The sequence below is a fragment of the Lissotriton helveticus genome, chromosome 7 (genome assembly GCF_964261635.1).
Source record: "Lissotriton helveticus chromosome 7, aLisHel1.1, whole genome shotgun sequence".
Classification (NCBI taxonomy): Eukaryota; Metazoa; Chordata; class Amphibia; order Caudata; family Salamandridae; genus Lissotriton; species Lissotriton helveticus.
Window position 1 is genome coordinate 499595576 of NC_136068.1, and position 20354 is coordinate 499615929.

The 20354-nt window shown below is 43.4% G+C and overlaps 1 protein-coding gene across 1 annotated transcript in view; it reads right to left on the minus strand.

Annotated features, from left to right (window-relative positions):
- Positions 1–7919: 7919 nt before the first annotated feature.
- Positions 7920–20354, minus strand: part of LOC144768679 (prostasin-like) — a 101510-nt gene continuing 89075 nt past the window's right edge. Inside the window, exons 5-6 of the mRNA XM_078652508.1 lie at positions 17408–17571; positions 7920–11266 (exon numbers count right to left, since the gene is read on the minus strand). Of these exons, the coding sequence (XP_078508634.1) occupies positions 10943–11266; positions 17408–17571 (488 nt within the window). The 3' untranslated portion in view covers positions 7920–10942. The remainder of the gene's footprint in view (positions 11267–17407; positions 17572–20354) is intronic.

Genomic DNA, 20354 nt, shown 5'->3' on the forward strand with positions numbered 1-20354 from the left:
ATTTAGAAGGTATCACCGATGTGGACACAATGGCTCTAGTGGAAGCGATGTCCGCAGTGGGATTGACCCAGGTGGTCTCTGGGGCAACGCACCAGGCCGGCCATACATTAGATGGGATATTTTCGAACAATCCCGATCTGGTATTCTCCAAGGCTGAACCCGTGTCCTGGACAGACCATGGAGTGGTGCTATTCACCATCCTTAGCCCTCTGGTTAAGAAGACTCAGAGCGAGGGGCAATCAACTAGGATGTGCAGGGCATGGAAAAACACTAATGGTACAGCCCTGGAGGATTTGCTGACAGCTTCTAGGCCAGTCATGCATACTGACGTGAACAAAGCTACTACCGAGTACACGGAGTGGCTCGATAGGGCCTGTCACAAGTTAGTTCCGCCTAAGTTGTGTTGGCCCACTAGGCCGGTTCCTTCTGCCCCATGGTACTCCGATGAGCTTAGAGAAGCAAAAACAGTATGTAAAAAGCTAGAACGGATCTGGCGAGTGAATTATCACGAGCCTGATAAAGAAAGACTAAAAGTCAGCCTAAGGTCATATAAAGATAGCATCAGGAAGGCCAAGAGTGCCTATTATACGGACCGCATTGAGAAGGCCAAGAATTCAGCGAAGGAACTTTTCGATACCGTGGTCAGTCTAACCTCCCCCAAATCGGTGACTGTGCCTCCCAACATCGGACTGTGTGAATCATTGGCTAACTTCTTCCTGAATAAAGTTCAAGCAATCTTCACCACACTTGAACCGCAGGTGGCCCTCAGCCTCGGGGAGGGGTCCCATAGGGCCTTTCCTGCCCGGTCCTCAGGGAAAAATGTTTTGGCCTTCAAGCCAGTAAATTCCGGCGATGTTTTAAAACTACTGATGGCAACTAAATCAGTCTCACCTCAAGATCCCTGCCCTACGTCAATTGCAAAGCTGGCAGCTGTCCCTATTGCAGACTCTCTAGCCAGCATTTTCAATTTGATGTTTGAGAAGGGCGAATTTCCCACAGTGTGGAAGCGGGCATCCATCCGCCCACTACTTAAGAAACCTTCGCTGGATATCACGGACCCTAACAGTTATAGGCCAATTGCCAGATTACCACTGCCGGCAAAACTTATTGAGAAAACCATGAACTCCCAGCTCTGCTCATTCCTGCGTAACTCGAAGGGTCTAGACCCGGCCCAACATGGGTTTAGGGAAGGACACAGCACTGAGACCGCTCTGATCAAGTCCACAGAGGAGGTCCGGAAGGTGCTCGACGATGGGGGCCAAGCAGTGCTGATCCTTTTGGATCTGTCAGCGGCCTTCGATACGGTTCACCACGCTATGTTGGTGGACCGATTGGAGGGCTGCGGGATCCAGGGGCAAGCACTCAACATTCTGAAGGCCTTCCTGAAAGATCGGGTACAAGTGGTGGCTATGGGTGACTTCGAATCAAGACCTTTCGAACTCCCCGGGGGGTCCCTCAGGGATCCTCCCTTAGCCCCACTTTATTTAACATCTACGTATCCTCTCTGGCCCCGGTGATCCAATCCTTTGGGTTCGAGTTAACATCTTACGCAGACGACACCCAGATTGTGGTCTCGGTGCTTCCGGGGAAAGAGCTGGGGCTGGCAGCCAGGTTTCAGGACTGCATGTCTGCAGTCAGTTCCTGGATGGCAAAAAGCTGAATTCCTCCAAGACCGAGGTGCTTATCTTTGGGTCAAACACAAACCTTTGGAGCTCCAAGTGGTGGCCTACAGATATGGGATCTCCGCCATCTCCGGCTCCAAAAGTGAAGAATCTTGGAGTCATTATTGACAACCAACTCTCCTTCAAACCCCAAGTCAAGGCGTTGACTTCCTCCATACATTGGATTTTGAAAACTATTAGGAAGGTTCTTACCGGAGGGAAGCAGAAAGACGGTGGTGACGGCACTCGTTCTTTCGCGCCTCGACTATTGTAACAGCCTTTTTCTTGAGGTCCAACAGGGGATGCTGAACAAACTTCAGGTCCTACAAAACGCGGCAGCCCGCCTTATTGGGGGCTTGCCCAAGTTTATCAGTTACTAAGGAACTGGAGAAGTTGCATTGGCTCCCGATGCGGAAGAGGATTTTGTTTAAAGCCCTCTGCATTGTCTTCAAGGCACTGCATGGTTTGGCCCCGGTGTTTCTTCAGGATCATTTACAATGGTACAGACCAGGGAGACAACTGAGGTCTGCCAGTATGGGACTGATTAAAACAGCTCGGATCAGGAAGGCACGCTGGGGGGGGGGCAGGAGCTTTGTTAGGGGAGCAGCAAAGGCATGGAACACCCTCCCCCTGACCCTCAAACTAAACACCAATCTGTTAGCATTCAGAAAAAAACTGAAAACTTGGCTCTTTACCCTCTAGCCCGGGAGTCTCAATCTCAGGGATTTACCACTTCAGCGCCAGGACACCGGTTGGTATTAGCGCGCTTTATAAGTGTTATAAATAAATAAATAAATAAATAGTTGACAGCATAGCTCCTGAGTTCAGAGAATTTCAGAGCTTGAATATCCCTCAAGATGGTAGAAAGGTGCTAGCTCAGGCAAGCGCACCAAGTACGAACAAGACCTATCATTCGAAATGGAAATGTTTCTGCCTGTGGTGCCGCCAAGAGAACATTCATCCTTTCTCTTCTGCTCCTCATCAAATCTTGCCATACATTTTGACTCTTGCCAAATCAGGGCTCGCCCATTCTTCTATCAAAGTGCACATGGCAGCCATTTCTAGCTTCAGGCGAACATCTTCTGGCCCTTCCCATTGGTCTGCAAGAATAGTAAAACAATTTTTAAAGGACTTTTTGGGGTTTTTCCTCCAGTTAGAACTCCACCACCCATGTAGCAGCTCAACTTAGTCCTTGCTCAACTCATGAGACCTCCTTTTGAGCTGATTCATAGGGCGGACCTTACATTTCTCTCATGGAAGGTAGCCCTCCTTCTCGCTTTACCATCGGCCAGGAGGTTGGAGAACTGCAGGCTCTCAGGATTAAAGAACCGTTCTTATAGTTTAAAAAAGACACTCATTGTGAGGACAAATCCAAGATTCATCCCAAAGGTCCCTTCGGATTTTCATTTGAATGAAATGGTCATTCTGAAATCTTTTTTCCCTCGACCAACAACTCCAGCGGAGAGGTCTCTTCATTCTTTGGATTTTCAAAGATGTTTAAAATGGTATCTCCAATGCACCAAGGGCTTCAGGAGATCTACTCAGCTCTTTGTCGCTTTCAGTGCACCTAGCAAAGGTTTTCCCCTTTCGAAGCAGGGGGTTGCACGATGGATAGCCAGCGCAATAGACTACTGTCACCAAGCGGCTGGTAAGCCCCTAGAAGGGCGGATCCGAGCGCACTCGACAAGATCAGTTTCATCCTCTGCTGCTCTTTTCGCTGGAGTGCCGATCAAAGACATTTGCAGGGTAGCTACATGGAGCAGTGCCCATACTTTCACGAGACATTACTGCTTGGACTTTTCCATGCGGAGTGATGCTGTAGTGGGACAGGCAGTCCTGAGGAATCTCTTCCAGTGAGCGGTGAGCTTTCCCTTCTAACCCTCCTTCCTGTTATTGGTTCGCACATTTTGTATCTGATGATGTTTACTGACTGATGTTTTGGTAACTTGTATTTCTCATGATGATATAGACACAAGATTATTCTATGGTTTATTACACAAAATGTGCGTTTTTTCTAACTGCTAGCTATTCTGATACAAGCTATGGGAATCGATGAAAGTTCCACTACTGGAGTAAGAAAACAAGTTACTTACCTGTAACTTTGGTTCTCCATTATTGGTAACTTTCATAGATTCCCATGCGCCCACCCTCAGCCCATGGGAAAGCTCAGCCTTCAGCATATTCTGTTATACTATTCCACAACGGCTACAAAAATCTGAGGCTCTCTCCGGAAAGGTTCTATGGGGTAAGGCTAATCTGATTGGCTGTTGCATTATTTTGGTCTCTTTTACAAATAGAGGTGGATATGCTACAATACGAGATGAGGCCTGGGCCTTTTCTTTCTCTTTTGGACCAACTGCTATGGTATTTTTTATTTACCGAGGCTCCCATTCCGACGACTGGGAATGATACAAGCTATGGGAATCAATGAAAGTTATCAATACTGGAGAACCAAAGTTACAAGTAAGTAACTTGTTTTCTTCTCCCAGAACTTTGACCAATCTTTCTTTCCGCATATTTTTGTCAATAACGATATATGGAGAGTCTGCCACTATGAGCATCTCCACCCTACCCACCTTAATGCTACATATAGGTGGATTAAAAAATGTTGTACTATACACACACTATATTCCCAGTACCATTACCTGTTAATAATCAATATACAGTCATTGCTCCAATAAGATTCAGTATAGTCCTTTTCAGAATTGAACTTCTTTACAACCTTCACCGTAACCGGATTCTTCTTGCACATTTGAAGAGTGACCTTTAACTCCACAAAAAGAACATTTCTGGTTCACGACTGGATATCTTTTACAATAAGCCAAATGCTCTCTACTCCCACCGCTGTCAATCCTTCCCTTACATCCTTTTTGTCTCTAGAAATGTCTTCATCGTCAATTGTTTCAGTGTACCTAATAAAGGACTACTTCCACTCGGGCCATATTAGAGGCCGCTCACCCTTCACTGCCATAAAAGGAAGAGGGGGAGTTAAAGAAAAGGCTGTGCAGCACTCATAACTTGAAATAGTTAAGTTCAGGGTTTGTAATGAAAAGCACACTAGAACCAAACAGAACTGGTAACAAAAAGCAGTTCACCAGGAAAGAAAAAAAAAACGAAACCAGAGGAAATGATTCCTACTTTACAGTAACAATTGAATGACTGCATGATGGTCTCCATAACAAACTTCTTATGACGATACAGCTCAAAATTTTAAGATAAATAACTAATCATTCCAGATCAGAACAGTACAAAATTGTTGATTACAATATCCAAAGCACAATAGAAAATAGCTGCTGATGTGACAATACACTGTCTTTTTCTAAAGAATGCCGCCATCCGATCTAAGATGTCCAGCAGTTTGTCGACTTTAACCTCAATGTACTGATGCTCCACCACCAGATCCAAGATGACCACTCCGATTTCCAAGATAAAGCGAGTATGCCTTGCTCACGACAGATGTAGATGACGATCTCGGCCTCCCCACCTGAAAGCCGTATATCTCGTTTCGCCGACGAGCGCATTTGAAGACGGGCGGTTGCATACAACGAGATATATGGCGTTCAGGGGGAGAGGCCAAGATCGTCAGCTACATTTGTGTTAAGGCTAACAGATAGGTTGTTTGAGAATAGCTTCTACAGGGGCAGGGCTGGAGTCGGGGTACCACGCGGGTGGACGGCGTTTCCCCACTTATTTTACCCGGTGGACGCCGTCCCCCCTGCCAAACAGCTGGACTTCACTCTTTGGCCACTCCGGTACGAGATCGGAGCTCACGCAGCACGCTGCTCACACGTTGGCTTCTCAGATGCAATCGCATCTAAGGGGTCAATGGCCCCTAAACCATTGAAGTGGAAAGAGTCTATTTGCTTGACAATGTGGGGTTGGGGGTGGGGGTGGGGGCGGGGGCGCCTCTCTTCACGCGAGTTCACACTATTCTGTTCGAAGATGACGACTGGCACATCAGGCCCCGTCAGGGCTTTTGTGCAGGTCACTATGCATATGCGAGATCACAACAAAGTGGGCACACTGTTCTCAGCGCAAGAGCCCTTTCAGATGCAGGGGTGTATGTTGGCTGCAGCGTTGGGGCGCTCAGCTCCAAGCACTCACAGCAGCAGGCCCGACTCCGCCGCGAGGCCGGACAGCCTGGGTTTAATCAGCTGCATTCCTTCCCGCTGGCTCCACACACGCAGATAGGAGTCTCCCAGGCACCCCTGTGCTGGCCTCTTGTGCGCACTCACACGCCGCCTGGGTTCAATCTCACGCACACTCACACGCCTCCTGGATACAATCTCACTCACACGCCGCCAGGATACAATCTCACTCACACTCCGCCTTGACACAATCTCATGCACACTCACAATGCACACCCACACTCCGCCTAGACACAATCTCTGAACACTCACACTTCGCCTGGACACAATTTCATGGTCACTGGCACCCCAGACACAATCGTTCTCAGGCACACTGACACTCCGCCTGGATACAATCTCATGCACATTCACACTTCATCTACACACACAATGCACACTCACACTGTGTCTAGACACAATCTGATGCACACTTCACCTCACTCAATGCACACGGACACTCCACCTACACAGTCTCATGCACTCACACTTCTCCCCCAGACAATGAGCCAGATGGTTCAAGCCACCTTTCGTGACATCACTTCCAGTGACGTTGTCCCCCCACTTCTTTTTTTAGGACGCGTGCCCTGTACAGGGGACAGAACACGCTTTGAATTGCGGATTAGTTTATTCATATATAGGAGGTCATAAGCTCCTGAATTTTTGCATCATTGAGGTATGCCCCTGACAAAGGGATGATTCAGTCCCGAAATGCATCGGGCCTTTTTCAACAAACATATGGATTGATCTCATGTTCTATTATGTACTTGGTTTCAAAATAGGTGTAGAAATTTGCCAATTTAGCATATGGATTGTATTCATTAATAAATTTTCTGTTAAATGCATGAGTATGTATAATATATATATATATATATATATATATATATATATATATATATATATATATATATATATATATATATATAATGAATACAGAAGCAATTTTGGTCCAATTTTTTTTTTTTTAAAGAGCATTGTGTTATTTCACATACTGCATTAAAAAGTAGGGTTCAGTTGAAAACCCAGGGAACAGTGCACGGGGCCAGCACGTTTTCTAATAGTACTTTTTATTTAATTTAGGCACTTGGTTGGACAGCGAGCGTAGCACCATTAATATAAGATATACAGATATCAGTTTATTTGTTCTATAGAAGGAGTGCTCCTTCAATCCTCTTGGTTGCTCAGGACAGGACACACAGGCTCCCCTCCACACACTACCACAACAAAAGATGGCACATGCGCATTGCCAGCAGGAGGTTTCTTAAAAACAGAGGTGTTGCCACTTAAATAAAACATAGATGTACACAAGTGGAGACTAGTGTCATGAGCTAACTTCCGAACTGCAAAAAGAATGTTGATCATAAGGAACAGGTAAGAGTTGGATCCCCTGATCTGCACAAATGGGTTCCAAAGTGTGCAGAGGCTGCTCCAACTCGTCATCTTTGTTAAGCAAGAAAAAAAAGTTGGAAGTACAGGTACACTTATTGTAGTCTAGGTGCGGGACTGCCACCGTTAAGTCAAGTAGAGCAACTGCTTCCCAGGTTCAAATCACAACATTCTAATAGTACTCTTATGTGTGAACAATACAGAGAGGACAGTGCAAGCCTATTCACACTCTCAACCTATCGCATTAAATACAGCAGCATAACAGGCTTGCATACTCACGGTGTATATTATTCCATGTATACCACATGCCTGTCCTATATTAGTGGAGAGCTGATAGGAGTGATAACTTTCCAAGTGAAATTGGGTCATCCTATGGTGTAGACTCTTTGTTCATAATCTCTCCGTCGGAACCAGAACCACAGCCATATTCAAAGACAAAAGACCAGAAAAAGACATAGAAAAAAAGACTGATAATCGACATTAGAAAGGTAGGAGAAAGGAAACGTGGTTCTCCTCGGGTTGGGCACAGTAACAATGCTGGTACAACTTGGAGAGAAGATTGATTTGTTTTCCTTACTTCATGTGCTGTCAGTTTTTGCACACCGTTTCTGTTTTTGGCCGCATCAAAACAAAATATGAAAACCAAACTTTCCAGTTATAGATACCGTTCAGAGCTATTAGCCTTTCACATGTTCTACTACTTATAAATAAGGCTTTATTTTCTGAAATTCCAATCCAACAAAATAAATTTTTGGGTGAAATGGTTTTATTTGGATACAAACTGGAAACAAAATCGAGCATGGAAAAATATAAGGCATTGAGGACTCTAAATTATGATAGACATTTATGCCCAGTCTAGATTTGTTTATGTTGGAGAACATTCCTTTTTTGGGGGGTCTGTCCTTAATTTGCAGTGTCGAAGGTAGGGAACGGGTCACAATAAGGAAGGAAAGCGATATGTTTATCCATTTGTAAAACACTATTTCATAACTAGACATATGCTGTACTTAAGTGGCGGCTCGGTGTGAGACAGACGTCCACGAGACAATATGTCCAAATGTGCTTAAAAATATTTGCAAAAAGCTACTCTTAACAATACATATCGACTCCAAACAAAGTGTGGTAAATGTTGGTCAAACAAATAGCAGGAATTCTTTCAAGTTGGATGTAATTTATTTTACAAGTATCATGCCTCAATAAAAAACTATAATTAATTGACATTTTAATTTTGTGACTTTATGTCAGAGGCAGAAAAACTTCTGCGGTCCCAAGTGTAGCTTGCAATCCGAAATAGAGTAATTGTCTGTTGTTAATTCCAACTTCTGATTCACAGAATCAGTACTTGTAGAATTTCCCTTTTACAATTTTTGCCTGCTACTACGAGAAATTCAGCAAGACGATGTAATTTTTCACAGTAGTGAGTAAGGTAAAGGGGTGAGAAAATGGGCATATCCAGAATATTAGATAGTAGGCATTGTTTTATCGTAAACCTATAAAATCTTAACTTCGTGTATCTTAGCAACTTCCCCAAGGCCTTTTGTCCCCATATTTGTGCACCTAATTTTATTAATGTGAATAATTGGAAAATTTGCAAAACTATGGCTGTACAATACTCCCAGCAATCACATACGGTTGTTTGGTGCAGGGGAGAACTTTTCTCCATGCAAAACATTTTTTATCACAAGGAGAAAAAATTGATATGCACCTAATTTTATTAATGTGAATAACTGGAAAATTTGCAAAACTATGGCTGTACAATACTCCCAGCAATCACATACGGTTGTTTGGTGCAGGGGAGCACTTTTCTCCATGCAAAAGATTTTTTATCACAAGGAGAAAAAATTGAAAAAACGACAATGTGTAAATACATATTCCCAACGCAGCGGACAATCTGCTGGAGTTGAATGTAGGAGAACGACTGGAAATTCATTACTAGTGCAGATTTCTGAGGCAAAGTCTTCGGATTTCTGTAGATCCCAAAAAGAGGAACTGTTTGCAAATTATATTCAGATATCTACGATGCATAGATATTCTAATTCTTTGTGAATTGGGCACTTAGTGATTATTATGATGTAACAAATGCTAAACGTATGTTTTAAAGGAAAACCAATTAACTACCTTTCCGTTGCCTAGGCAACAGGTGAACCTATGATAGCAACCCTGCATCACCTCTTGTCAGCCATTACCTACCGGTCACTCAGCAGTAAGAATAAAGCAGATTGAACACGGAGATCGAATGCATACATATGTTGCTAGCCTGTAAAACTCGTGGTACAGTGTGCATACATATGCACTTGAGCCCAGATCTACGAAGCCTAATCATCTGGGCTTGATTGCGAGATGAGTGTTGGAGAGGAATTGCAGTCCATGGGTCACAAAGACACCAAACAACCCTCCAGGCACGTGCGCCACTAGAGAATGGATGTCATGGGCATCCGGGGTAGAGGGTGCTCACCCAGGCTTGCCCGCGGGGTCCCCATGGAATTGACACTGCTACCCCTGCTCTCAAAGTTCATGAAGAAAGTGTCAGGAACTGAAAGTAAATGGGACACCAAGGGCCCCATTTACTTTATGTAGTTTCCACATCTTACCCTCCATTAGCCTCTCAACAGCAAATGTGTGGTGGTTGAGAAGCTAATTATGGGACCTGTGATGTCATCAGGACAAGGTATGTGATGTCACTTTTATCACCCTATGACATATTGGGGAATTGGCGTCCAAGAGTCCATACTAATAAAACCCCCCCACTAGTGGAACATTCCATTGAAATCTAAATGTCCATATTTGGGGGCATATCTCACTACACATGATTTTTGCCTTGCTCTTCCTAGCTAGCCACCACCATGCTAAATTACTCCGCCCCTTATCAGGCACTATGTTGTAACTTAAACAGAAGCGGAAGACTAACTCATGAAGCTCCCACTCACACTTTTGCTGGTTTTCACCCCTCCAGCCATTTAGATCTTACAGAGGTGTTGTTGTTTCAAAAGAGTACCCACACTTTACCCTGAACCTATTTAATGAACTGAATAAAGAATCCAGTTCGACTAAAGAAAGGGGGTTAGAGGCACAGGGATCTTATATGAAGCGGCGCAGCTCTGGTCTATTCACAAGTGCATTTGTGCAGTAATGCCCCCCTAGATGGTCCAATTAGGGAGGGGTCCACCATCGTTGCACCTCATGCCTAGAGGCCACTGCTGGGGTGAACAGTGCACATCTTACAAATGCAAGAACCTAAAAACATGAAAATATAATCTACCACTGGCTATATGCTTTGTCGTGAAATACAATTTGAGAGCATAGAAATAGGACTAAAGACACAGAAATATGCTATAAATGAATAACAGGAGACATGGGTCGATAACCTGCCCTCCTACGTCATCATGCTCCATCTTGCAGTGATGTCGTGACTCGATTACAGCTCCCCTCAACCCCCATGAAATGAATGCATACATACAGATGTCTCAAGATGCTAAGTAACATTAACAGCAAGTTCAGCTTTTCTCCAGAGTTTTGGGTAGCGGTTTTGTGCGCCTTTACGTCCTTTTCCACTTCCTGCTCCCTCCTGTATTTCCTCTCATACGGCAAACAGTGATTGGCCCGTTCCCAGCAGTACACGTGATCCTGGAGGACGCCTTAATGAGTCAATTTTTCCAACGCACTCTTTCTCTGCTGTCGAGTCAACAAGTCTTGGAATGAATCTGTAGGCTCACTGCACGTGCTCCCACCCCGTAGGGTTGCTCACAGCAGCGCACTCTACAGAATGCCCATTTACAGGGCACTGAGCAGGTACACAGTCAGGAAATACAGTGGTAACGAGGCAGCCACCAGGGCTAAGGAAGAGGCCCCATTGGCATGAAAGACGCCATCTGCATCGATGCACCCGCCCTCTGGTTCTTCAGCTGGTGTGATATCAATGGTGGGACAGGATATTTTTGCCCCTGGGGCATATCTCGCAATCCATGTTGCATATACGCTGGTCTGAGTGTAGACACCAACCCGATTCGCAGATCCGCACTCATCCCCCCAGCTTACGATTCCCGCTTGGTAGTAGGTGTCACCCACTTTGCATGAGAGTGGGCCACCAGAATCTCCCTGCAGATAGGGGACAAAGAAACAAAGTCATTAGTCCAACCGCAAACATATTCAAATATATTTAGCAGCAAAATGTCTTCATACGTTTATCTAGAAGCTCCTCTTGTTGTTCAGTTATGTTTCAGTGGTTAGTAAGAGGCACTAGATATTGCGGTCAGCAAATATTGTTCCAGGGTCAGCAAGCACCACTTCTTCAGCCCTAAATGAGCACCTGTTCCTGTGATTGACAGGAACCTCTCTTGCTGTACCAGTACATTTGAATGGATTCTAACAGAATTCCCACATTGAGAGGACAGATGTATAGTACAAGCTAGGCATATACTCATGGGCAAATGTCCCTGACTCAGGCGAGTTTACATAAAAAAGGTACTAGTGGAACTGGTTGCCCCAGTTCTTTTAGGGGTATTTAAAAAACGACACCCCTTTTCAAAACATATTTTGAGGCGTTGGTCTGTATCTTCATGGCTGGTATTAGGGCTACATAAATTACACTCTGAGGGAAGTGAAAGGAGGCTGTGCTGGGTAGGTCAACACCACATAAGAACTGGGCATTAATATGGAGAAATAGAGGAAAACTACATGGTATTCCAGCATGCCTGCTGGCTGAGATTTAGTGTAGAGCAAGGTGGCTCGGAAACCATAAGTGCTGCGCTGCAAAACTGCGTAAAAGGGAGAAAACATCAGAGCCATATTTATTAACTAGCATTGGCAAAGACAGTAGGTTTGCCGGTGTGATTTATTGACTTGCCAATGAGTGTTAGCCATGCTTCAGCTCTGATTCCTTCTAGCATAGCTAAAGAATTAGAAAAAAAAAAACTTTGGTATGGACGGACTTATAATTTTGTAGGTGCACACCTACCATATGATATGGATGCTTTTTAAAAATTATTTTTAATTTGCCATCTGAAGATCAGTAGTACAGAAGCACATGGCGAGAAAAAGCAACATGAAAACTGAGTTTATGGGGCAGAGAAATATATGGCAAGACACTGCTACACAGTGACAGGAGAAGGTTGGGAGCACAGAAGCACTCAGTGCAACAGAGCAACATGGAGGCGAGGGGGCAGAGAAGTACACAGTGACAAAGCAACATGGAGACAACGGGGCAGAAAAGCACACGGTGAGACAGGAACAATATGGAGACATGGCAGAGAAGCACATGAGGGAGATAGCTGGAAAACACACACACTCCAAGAGTGCTTAACTAAAAAGAAAAAAGTAACACAAAAAAAGCAGTGTAAAGAACAGTAATGTGTCTGGAGAAAGACAAACCCATGATGGAGGAAGTAAAGCCCACACAAACCATCAAATAAGAAACAAGCAACTGAGAGTGACAATAAAGCCAACCAATGGTAGACAAGACAATGGGCAAGCTCTTAAGCCCAACTGTACGCTTATAAAAAAAAAAAGTATTGAAACATGCTGCATTTGTTGTCTTAGTCAAGAACTAAAGCACAATAAAAAGCCTGCCTTAGGCCACATTTGGCCTCATAACAAGGTGCTGGTGTGAGTGTTCACTGTCTAGCATAGTATTTGTACTGGAGTCATACCTTTCTAGTACAAATTCATATAACTAGACAAGAAGTGATGCATCCCAAACATTGGTTGTTTGCTGAGAACTGCAGCACAATGCAATTTGTGTTTGGAGAATTGGAAGTATTTCCCCTTTTTAATGCCTGCTTCAAGAAAGGTTTTAATATTTTATTTTTTTCCACACAATCCAATGTACCCATCTTAATAGATTCAGCTTTGTGTCAAAAAGTATTGGTGTTTGCGCTGATCTGTCCAAGTTACACTCCAAGTTACACCTTTGATGCAAGGTAACCAAGTACTTTTTCCTTGAGAAAAGGGTACATTTCCAGCACAAAACAGCTTTGTGAGACGTTAGTGGGATTTACCCTGGTCAAATGTTTAATAAATCTGGGCCAAAGAGTAATTTTTCAAAATCATGAGGGGCTGGTACTTGACTCTGGACAAGCTGAAAGGGATTGTCCAGAACATGTCAAATCTAATCTGGAGACAAAGTGGTGAAGTCGGTCCACCCTATGAATACTGTGGTTGTACAATAATCTGAAGCTATGATGGAAGGGTTGTAGTGGCCATTAACTAAATGGTGAGATTTCTCATTCCCGTGGATGCCTACCCAGTCATTCTTGGATTTCTGCCCTAGTTGTGGGAGAAAGTAGGTGGCAAGCATTGGCAATTGATATACCAGCTTTTGGAAACAGCCCCTATGGTGATCACAAGGCAGTGAAATGGGGCGAGAGCAAGTCTGGGAGGTTATGGCTGTGGTGAGACTGCTAATAAAACTGGTGAAAGTTAAGGACAATCTTTTGCTGGGGCTGCTTCCTATCCTGCCTTATACAGATGCAGAATTTGGGGACGATTATAGTATGAATGTAAAGTAATGCCTACTCTGTAAAAATGATTTGCATTGGGCGAATGGAAGGGTGGTACTGAAAGGTGTACCCTGGCAAAAACTAAAACTTTTCCCCAAAGTTAAGCCTGCCTTGAGGTTGTGTCATTTTTTATGCAATTTCCAGTTTACAAATGTTAATAGATAGAGGCCTGCAGCAAAACCATGGGTGTTTGCAGGGGAAAGCTATGTACCAGTCATGGTATGGCTTTTCGATGCAATTAAGTACAAATCACTACTTTATATTATTTAGGGGCGACTTTCAAGTACAAAAACGTGTTTGCACTGGAAAGTAAATCTGAAAATCAACAATTTGCGCCAGTTTGCGTCACTTAAATATAGCTCCAGGTGCAGTATGTGTTTTGGCTCGGTCACCCTGTTCCTTTTCTCTGCAACCTTAACTTCCCCACTGGAAGCAGAACAGTATCGGAGACATAAAGACACAGGAAGCCAAGAGGGCGGAGTATTTTCTGGCTGCGTCATGAGAGAGTTGTATAGCCTATTCTAGAAGGAAGACTGGCATAAGATTAGTAATTATGGGAACAACAACAGATTACTTATGCTTCTGACGTGAGCAGAGTTATTGAAGGTGTAACTGTGCTTCATAATTTCATAACATTTCACACTCCCCAAGTTGAAATGGTTTGATGATGTTGCTCAACTTTTAATTGGAGACCTTCCAGGTGGCAAGAAGCCAAAGGCATTAAATCCTGATAAATTGACAAAGGAATTGTTTTGAGGCACCACTTTCTTTCTACTCCAGCCCATGACAAGTTAGTAAATTTATATAGCATGGCTTATTACCTGTGAGGTTATCCAGGCGCTGTCCATGCGCACAGGGAGATTAAGTGATTTGCCCAGAATCACAAGATTCTGTGCCAATGCCAAGACTCAAACCCGGATCCCCAGCTCCCGATTCGGCAGCTCTGGCCGCTGTGCCACATCCTATCCCCTACCATGACAAGTGATGCAGAATTTAATTTTTGTTTCCATTGGCTTCTTTTTTAATATCCTTTCGCTTCCGACTATGTAAAGAGCTGTGCACCTGTATCCTGCTTCTTCCTGATAGTGTGAGACTCCCAAATCTTGTTTAATGTGTTTTTTCTAAATTGAACAGTAAATCCTGCGTTGTTATTTCACATTATGCTAGACTTTTTCATCACCTTTGCGATTTCTTTGGAAGTAACAGGTGCAGACCATATTTGCACTTTTTTTTGCGCCGTCTTGCATGTTTATTATTTTTTAGCACAACTCAGTGCAGCAACCAAAGCTGCTGTGCTGCGTTGCACAAGAGGGAGAAAGCAGTGCAAAGCCACGTTTATTCACAAGCACTGACAAAGCCAATAGGCGTTACCTTTGAGATGTATTGACTAAACAAATGCCTTTTTTTCATATTGCACAGAATCGGCTGTGAAGCATGAATACAAGAAAAAAAACATGCACGGACCTTGCCACTATGTCATTTTGTAGGCTCGCATGCATGCCATATTTTTTATTTATCAATCCACGATGGATCCATAATTAAAGCAGAAAAAAACTTAAGTAGAGATAAAACACTTAGCTAAGTTCCTGAGTTGGGCATGGGTACTACGGGTGAAATATGGAGGGCCTCAATAGCCATTAGATAAGTTCCTGAGTTGGGCATGGGTACTACGGGTGAAATATGGAGTGGCTCAATAGCCATTAGATAAGTTCCTGAGTTGGGTATGGGTACTACGGGTGAAATATGGAGCTCCTCAATAGCCATTTGATTAAATTGTTGGGTTACTGTGTCCACCATGTGGAACTGAAATTTTAAGGATTTTATTATGTGTATAAAGTCTTGTGCGTGGGTTATATTTAATCCTTTCTTAAGATCTGTTTTTAAACTGTAACTATAGGTATTTTTTTTAGATTTTTCAGTCAAACCATGTAAAGACAGAACTTTTGCTAAGGTGTATTTATGGTTGTAACCTTTTGTAATTAATTGACTGTCCTGTCTTTTAAGATGAACAATCACAATAAAGACATTTTGAATTGAATTGAATTGATAAAACACTTATTTAGAAAGCAAACAGGCCGGCTTGCATTTTCTGCCTGGCCCTCACAAAAAAAGTTAACATAAATATTTAGGTTAAAAAATAGAACTGTGGGGGTGTGATGCAACGGAGGAGGTGTAGCAACATGGAGTGGATGGGGAGGAGAAAGCAACAACAAAGGGAGAGCAAGGGAGGGAGAAGCACACAGGCGAAAGAGAGCAACACAGGGGTATGGGAAGCCCGCTGATGACAGACAACAACACGGAGCGTGGAAGGAGAGAACCACACAATGGAGACAACTGGAAATCACTTGCATTGCCACTTGCACTCAGTACTTTAGCAAAAATAAAAAATAGTTCCCTAAAAGTGAGTAGTTGAAGGTCTCAAGTAAAGAGGGTATGCTGCAGAGGAGGGATAAACACAGGAGGGACAAACACAAGTTAGACAAGGCAAGCCATAGAATACCAAGCAAGCAAATGAGAAGGACCTTTAAGCCAGCCAATGGTAAGGAATGGGAGGGCTTTGAGCTCATTGTAAGTTCTTGGCTGGCTTACAATATATTGTTTTTAACCAGACAGCTGTGATGTCGGGTAGGCTTGATCTAAAAATGGCCTGCTGCTTCTGTCATCCTCTATGTTGGCGCAGTGTTAAGGTTGCCTTGCACAACACACAACAATTGAACCATGGTACATTGGTATGTGTATGCTGTCTAGCACAGGATTTGTACTGGAAATATACAGCACCATGCTCTTTCCTGGCGCAACTCCCACTGAGTGGAATCCAAAATGTTGTGCGGGCACCATATTTCAAAATGATGAGTGATTCTGGGTGAAGTAATTTTCTTTCACATTGCAGACAACCCCCTTCCTCAAAGGGATGCGGCAAGCACTGAGGGATGCCGCCTTCCTTCCTATCGCCATCCAAGTGCATGTTGGGAAATGCAGTTCCTATTGAGTGATGCATGGAGCACCTCATCAGATTGGGCCTTCCTATTTGCAGCCTCCGCAGAGTGAAACAAGGGGCAGATTTATCAAGACTTTGCTCCGCAGCAAAGTCATGCAGAGCGAAGCAAAGCAGCGGAAAGTCTTGATGAAGTATTTACTTTCCTGCAATTTGTTTTGTGCTGGAAAGCTGTCACTGAAGTAGCACAAATAGCTCTTCTGCTACTTTACATTAAGGGGGCTTTTTTTTGGCATTCTAGCGCTACCACCATGGATTTTGACACAAAGCCCAATCTCCAAAGATTGGCAGACTTGGCTTTGCATGAAAATGGACACCTTAAGACTGATGTTAAGTAAGAGAGAGGCATTTATTTCTCCTAACATTTCATACAATGCATGTTTACCCTGCCAGTACAAAAACTAAGCTAGACATCACGCACACACCTTTGCACTATGGTGCAAAGGGGGGCACGGCATATGTTTGTGCGTCCGACCCCAGGAAGAAAGCAGCAGCCGTGCATCAATAGTAAATATGACTGAGCATTGGCCCCCTAGAGCAACGCAGCAAAGCAATTTTGGTTGCTCAGCTGCACTGCACTTTTGTTTTGAGAAGTCTACCACAGGATGTTCTGTTGCGTGCTGTTGTTCATCTTAGTGCAGTTACTACCAAAGAACACGGCCGGTAGAGAGACATCTTATGACAAGTGGGGGGAGGGGAGGGGAGGAGAAGAGGCCAGAATGGCCCAAAGCTGATTAAAATGGTTACCTGACAGGCATCCTTGGCGCCACTCACGTATCCGGCACAGATCATATCATACATGACTTCGTGTTGCTCACCGCTGGGATTGATCCGGTACAAGCATTTGCATGTTCGCTGACTGATGAGAGGTACCAGGGCCGCCTGGAGAGTCTGAGGACTAGGAAGGGACACTGCAAGTACAAAGAAACACTGTCACTCGAACGAACGCTCATTTCTATGTGATAGACAACGTCTTGCATTTTGATCGTCAACAAGAAAGCCACTTTATTCATGTCTATCTTCCTCATTACAGTGCCTGCATTATGAGCGTGAATCAGATCTGAAAAGTGCACGATCACTCTAGCACTATGACTCAAGCATGTATCTTGAGTCTCCCCCCTAGCCAGGAAGCCCCAAAAGTGTTAAGTTGTATATCTGCTTCCCAGAGACAGACTTTGCATGAATCAGGATATATAGCCATGAGCCTGTGTTTTTCAGGTTCTTTTTTTTCTTTTTATACCAATTATTCAAAAAGTTATAGATTCCTGTTTAAGGAAACTGTAGTTCTTAGGATAGAAAGGCATAGGACTTTGGTGGAATGCCGTGGCAGCTAGAGTGGCACCAGTGGATAATGTAAAGATAGTATTTTTATCTGAGCAGGCTTCCACTGTGCAGTCTTCTAACACTTCTGCCCGTGGTCAAATCTTCCTCCAAGTCCCTGACTGCAAAGGGAGAAGGAGCAACTTGCTTCATCTGAGATAGGCATTTTTCTCCAAGTATAATTTTATGTTCTTTCGGTGACGCCTTTCCTTGCAGGGACTGGTAGGTTAGACCACTTAATTGTGCACCTATTGCAGATGTTTGTATAGAGCCTGCAGGTTGTGGACTCAGGCCACCCCTAGATTGACTAAGGCGGTCTGCTCGCAGGGGGTTTAGCTTGAGGGGGGTGTTTGGGGTGTTCCACCCCCCTAAAACATGTATTCTGTAGTAAGTAGTTGGGTGCAAGGGTTTTAAGACCTGTATGGAGAAGTGTCTGTCGGATTTCACCTGGGATTTTTAAATGCCCTCACTGACATAAACAAAACAAAACACAAACACACTCTTTTCTCAGTTTTGAAGGCCTTAAAAATGTTGACTAGTTTGAAAAATGTGTTTTAAGTGCCTCTAACACTCTTCCATCCTCTTTCCACAGCCCCTCTCATGTTCTACTTCTCATATAATGTGTTCGAACAAGATATACCAGCGTGACTGTTGAAAAATCTGAAGCTCAACCCCCACCCCGATGTTATTTACCAAGCTACACCCCTGTCTGCACCGTGGATGCAATCACTCCCTTTGCATAGACTGGCATTAATTGCACTTTTTCCTTACAGCACTTTAAGGCTGGGAGTGCTAGTGGTGAGTGCTTCACAAAATACTCTACAAGTAGGAGCCATCAGGGTGGCTCAATGACACAAACGCCTGCTCTTGCATCCAATATCATCTAAGTCATGTGTTCAAATCCCACCACTTATTCTCTACTTTCAAAACCATCCAATGATAGTCAACCGGGTACAATTAAATGTAATTAATACTTGTAACACCTGTTATTTACAACACCTACAAAAAGAAGTACTGGTTAAAAAAAAGTTATTAACGTTCTTGTTCAAATGCCTCCTGGTCTACCTTACCTTTTATTAGAATTGTATTTCATTGTAATTTCTTCAATGCAATTTATTTTTATTATTTTATTAATTTTTTTGCGTTTGGTCTGAGCAGACCAGGTTTCCTCTACAAGATGATTGTAGCACCCTTTCATACTTTATGTGAAAAAACGTTACCATAAGGAACGGTGGAGGAACTTTCCGAAATTCTATTTATTTCTATGTTTCACTTGTCTGTGTATGTTAGCATGTTCACCCTGTGATCTGGATTATTAATATTGCTAGGCCCCTTCTCATTGATGTTGTCTTTACAGTCTCTGTGTTTTACATGTATTCAGTATATTTCAGATTAATGGACTATGATATGGACTGATGTAAATATGTTGTATTTATACAGTGAAAACGTAGCCGAAAGGCAGTGGAGAGGTAAACAGAGTCAAAGGCAACGAGTCAGTCATCAAGTGATTGGAGATCTAGATTGGTCCTGAGAGCGGAAGTGGACGGTGACTTTGTAATGAGAGTCTGGGTCATGATTTCACAAGCAGTCCTGGGCCATAGAGTGCCTTAGACTTCCAGTTACAGTGACCTGTGTTAAGCTCTTTGATCTCATGAAGTTTATGTTTACAGTGTTGGTGATGTTTTTCATTCTTCTCTATCTTGGGTGAAGGAAGCTCCTTGGAGAATGCCAAAGCAGTCATTTTCTTTTAAGGACTATGCGCAAATATTTATTTGCCAAAACGATGGTATTTAAGTCCATATTTTAAATATAAGATTCCTTTTGCCAAATGTACTACTTTTTTTATTGAAAATAAATTTTACATATACAGAAAAAGAACAGTTGTCACAAGGCTCGTCTAGCAGTTTCTGAAAGAAGGTTGGATGTAAAGTGGACAGTTGCATCCCTCATTCACCTCCTATTGCGGCTGCTCGTCTGGTCACAACCAAGGACAGATGGCTTCTTCTACTACTGTGATAAGGGGAGTAATTATCAAAATGGACCGATTGTGGCACTCCTTCATGACACACATGCTTACATTCTATTGATTTAGGATAGTGGAATGACATTGAAAAAAGAGGTATTGTTTTTATTGCGACTAGCGATTTTATTTCAGGATCAAAATGGTTTGGATGTACCTTCCCCTGGTTGTATCTACATGAGGGCAGCTTAGCTTTCGGCTTTCAGGAAATAGCCTTGCTTTGCAAGACATGCGGGCAAGAATATCTATTGTTTTGGTGACCAGGTCAATTCTCATTTGGATGTTTGGGGACAGCAGACACATGAATTTCACTTCTCCTGTACTTAGGTGATAAACTACCATCTCTTGCCTTCA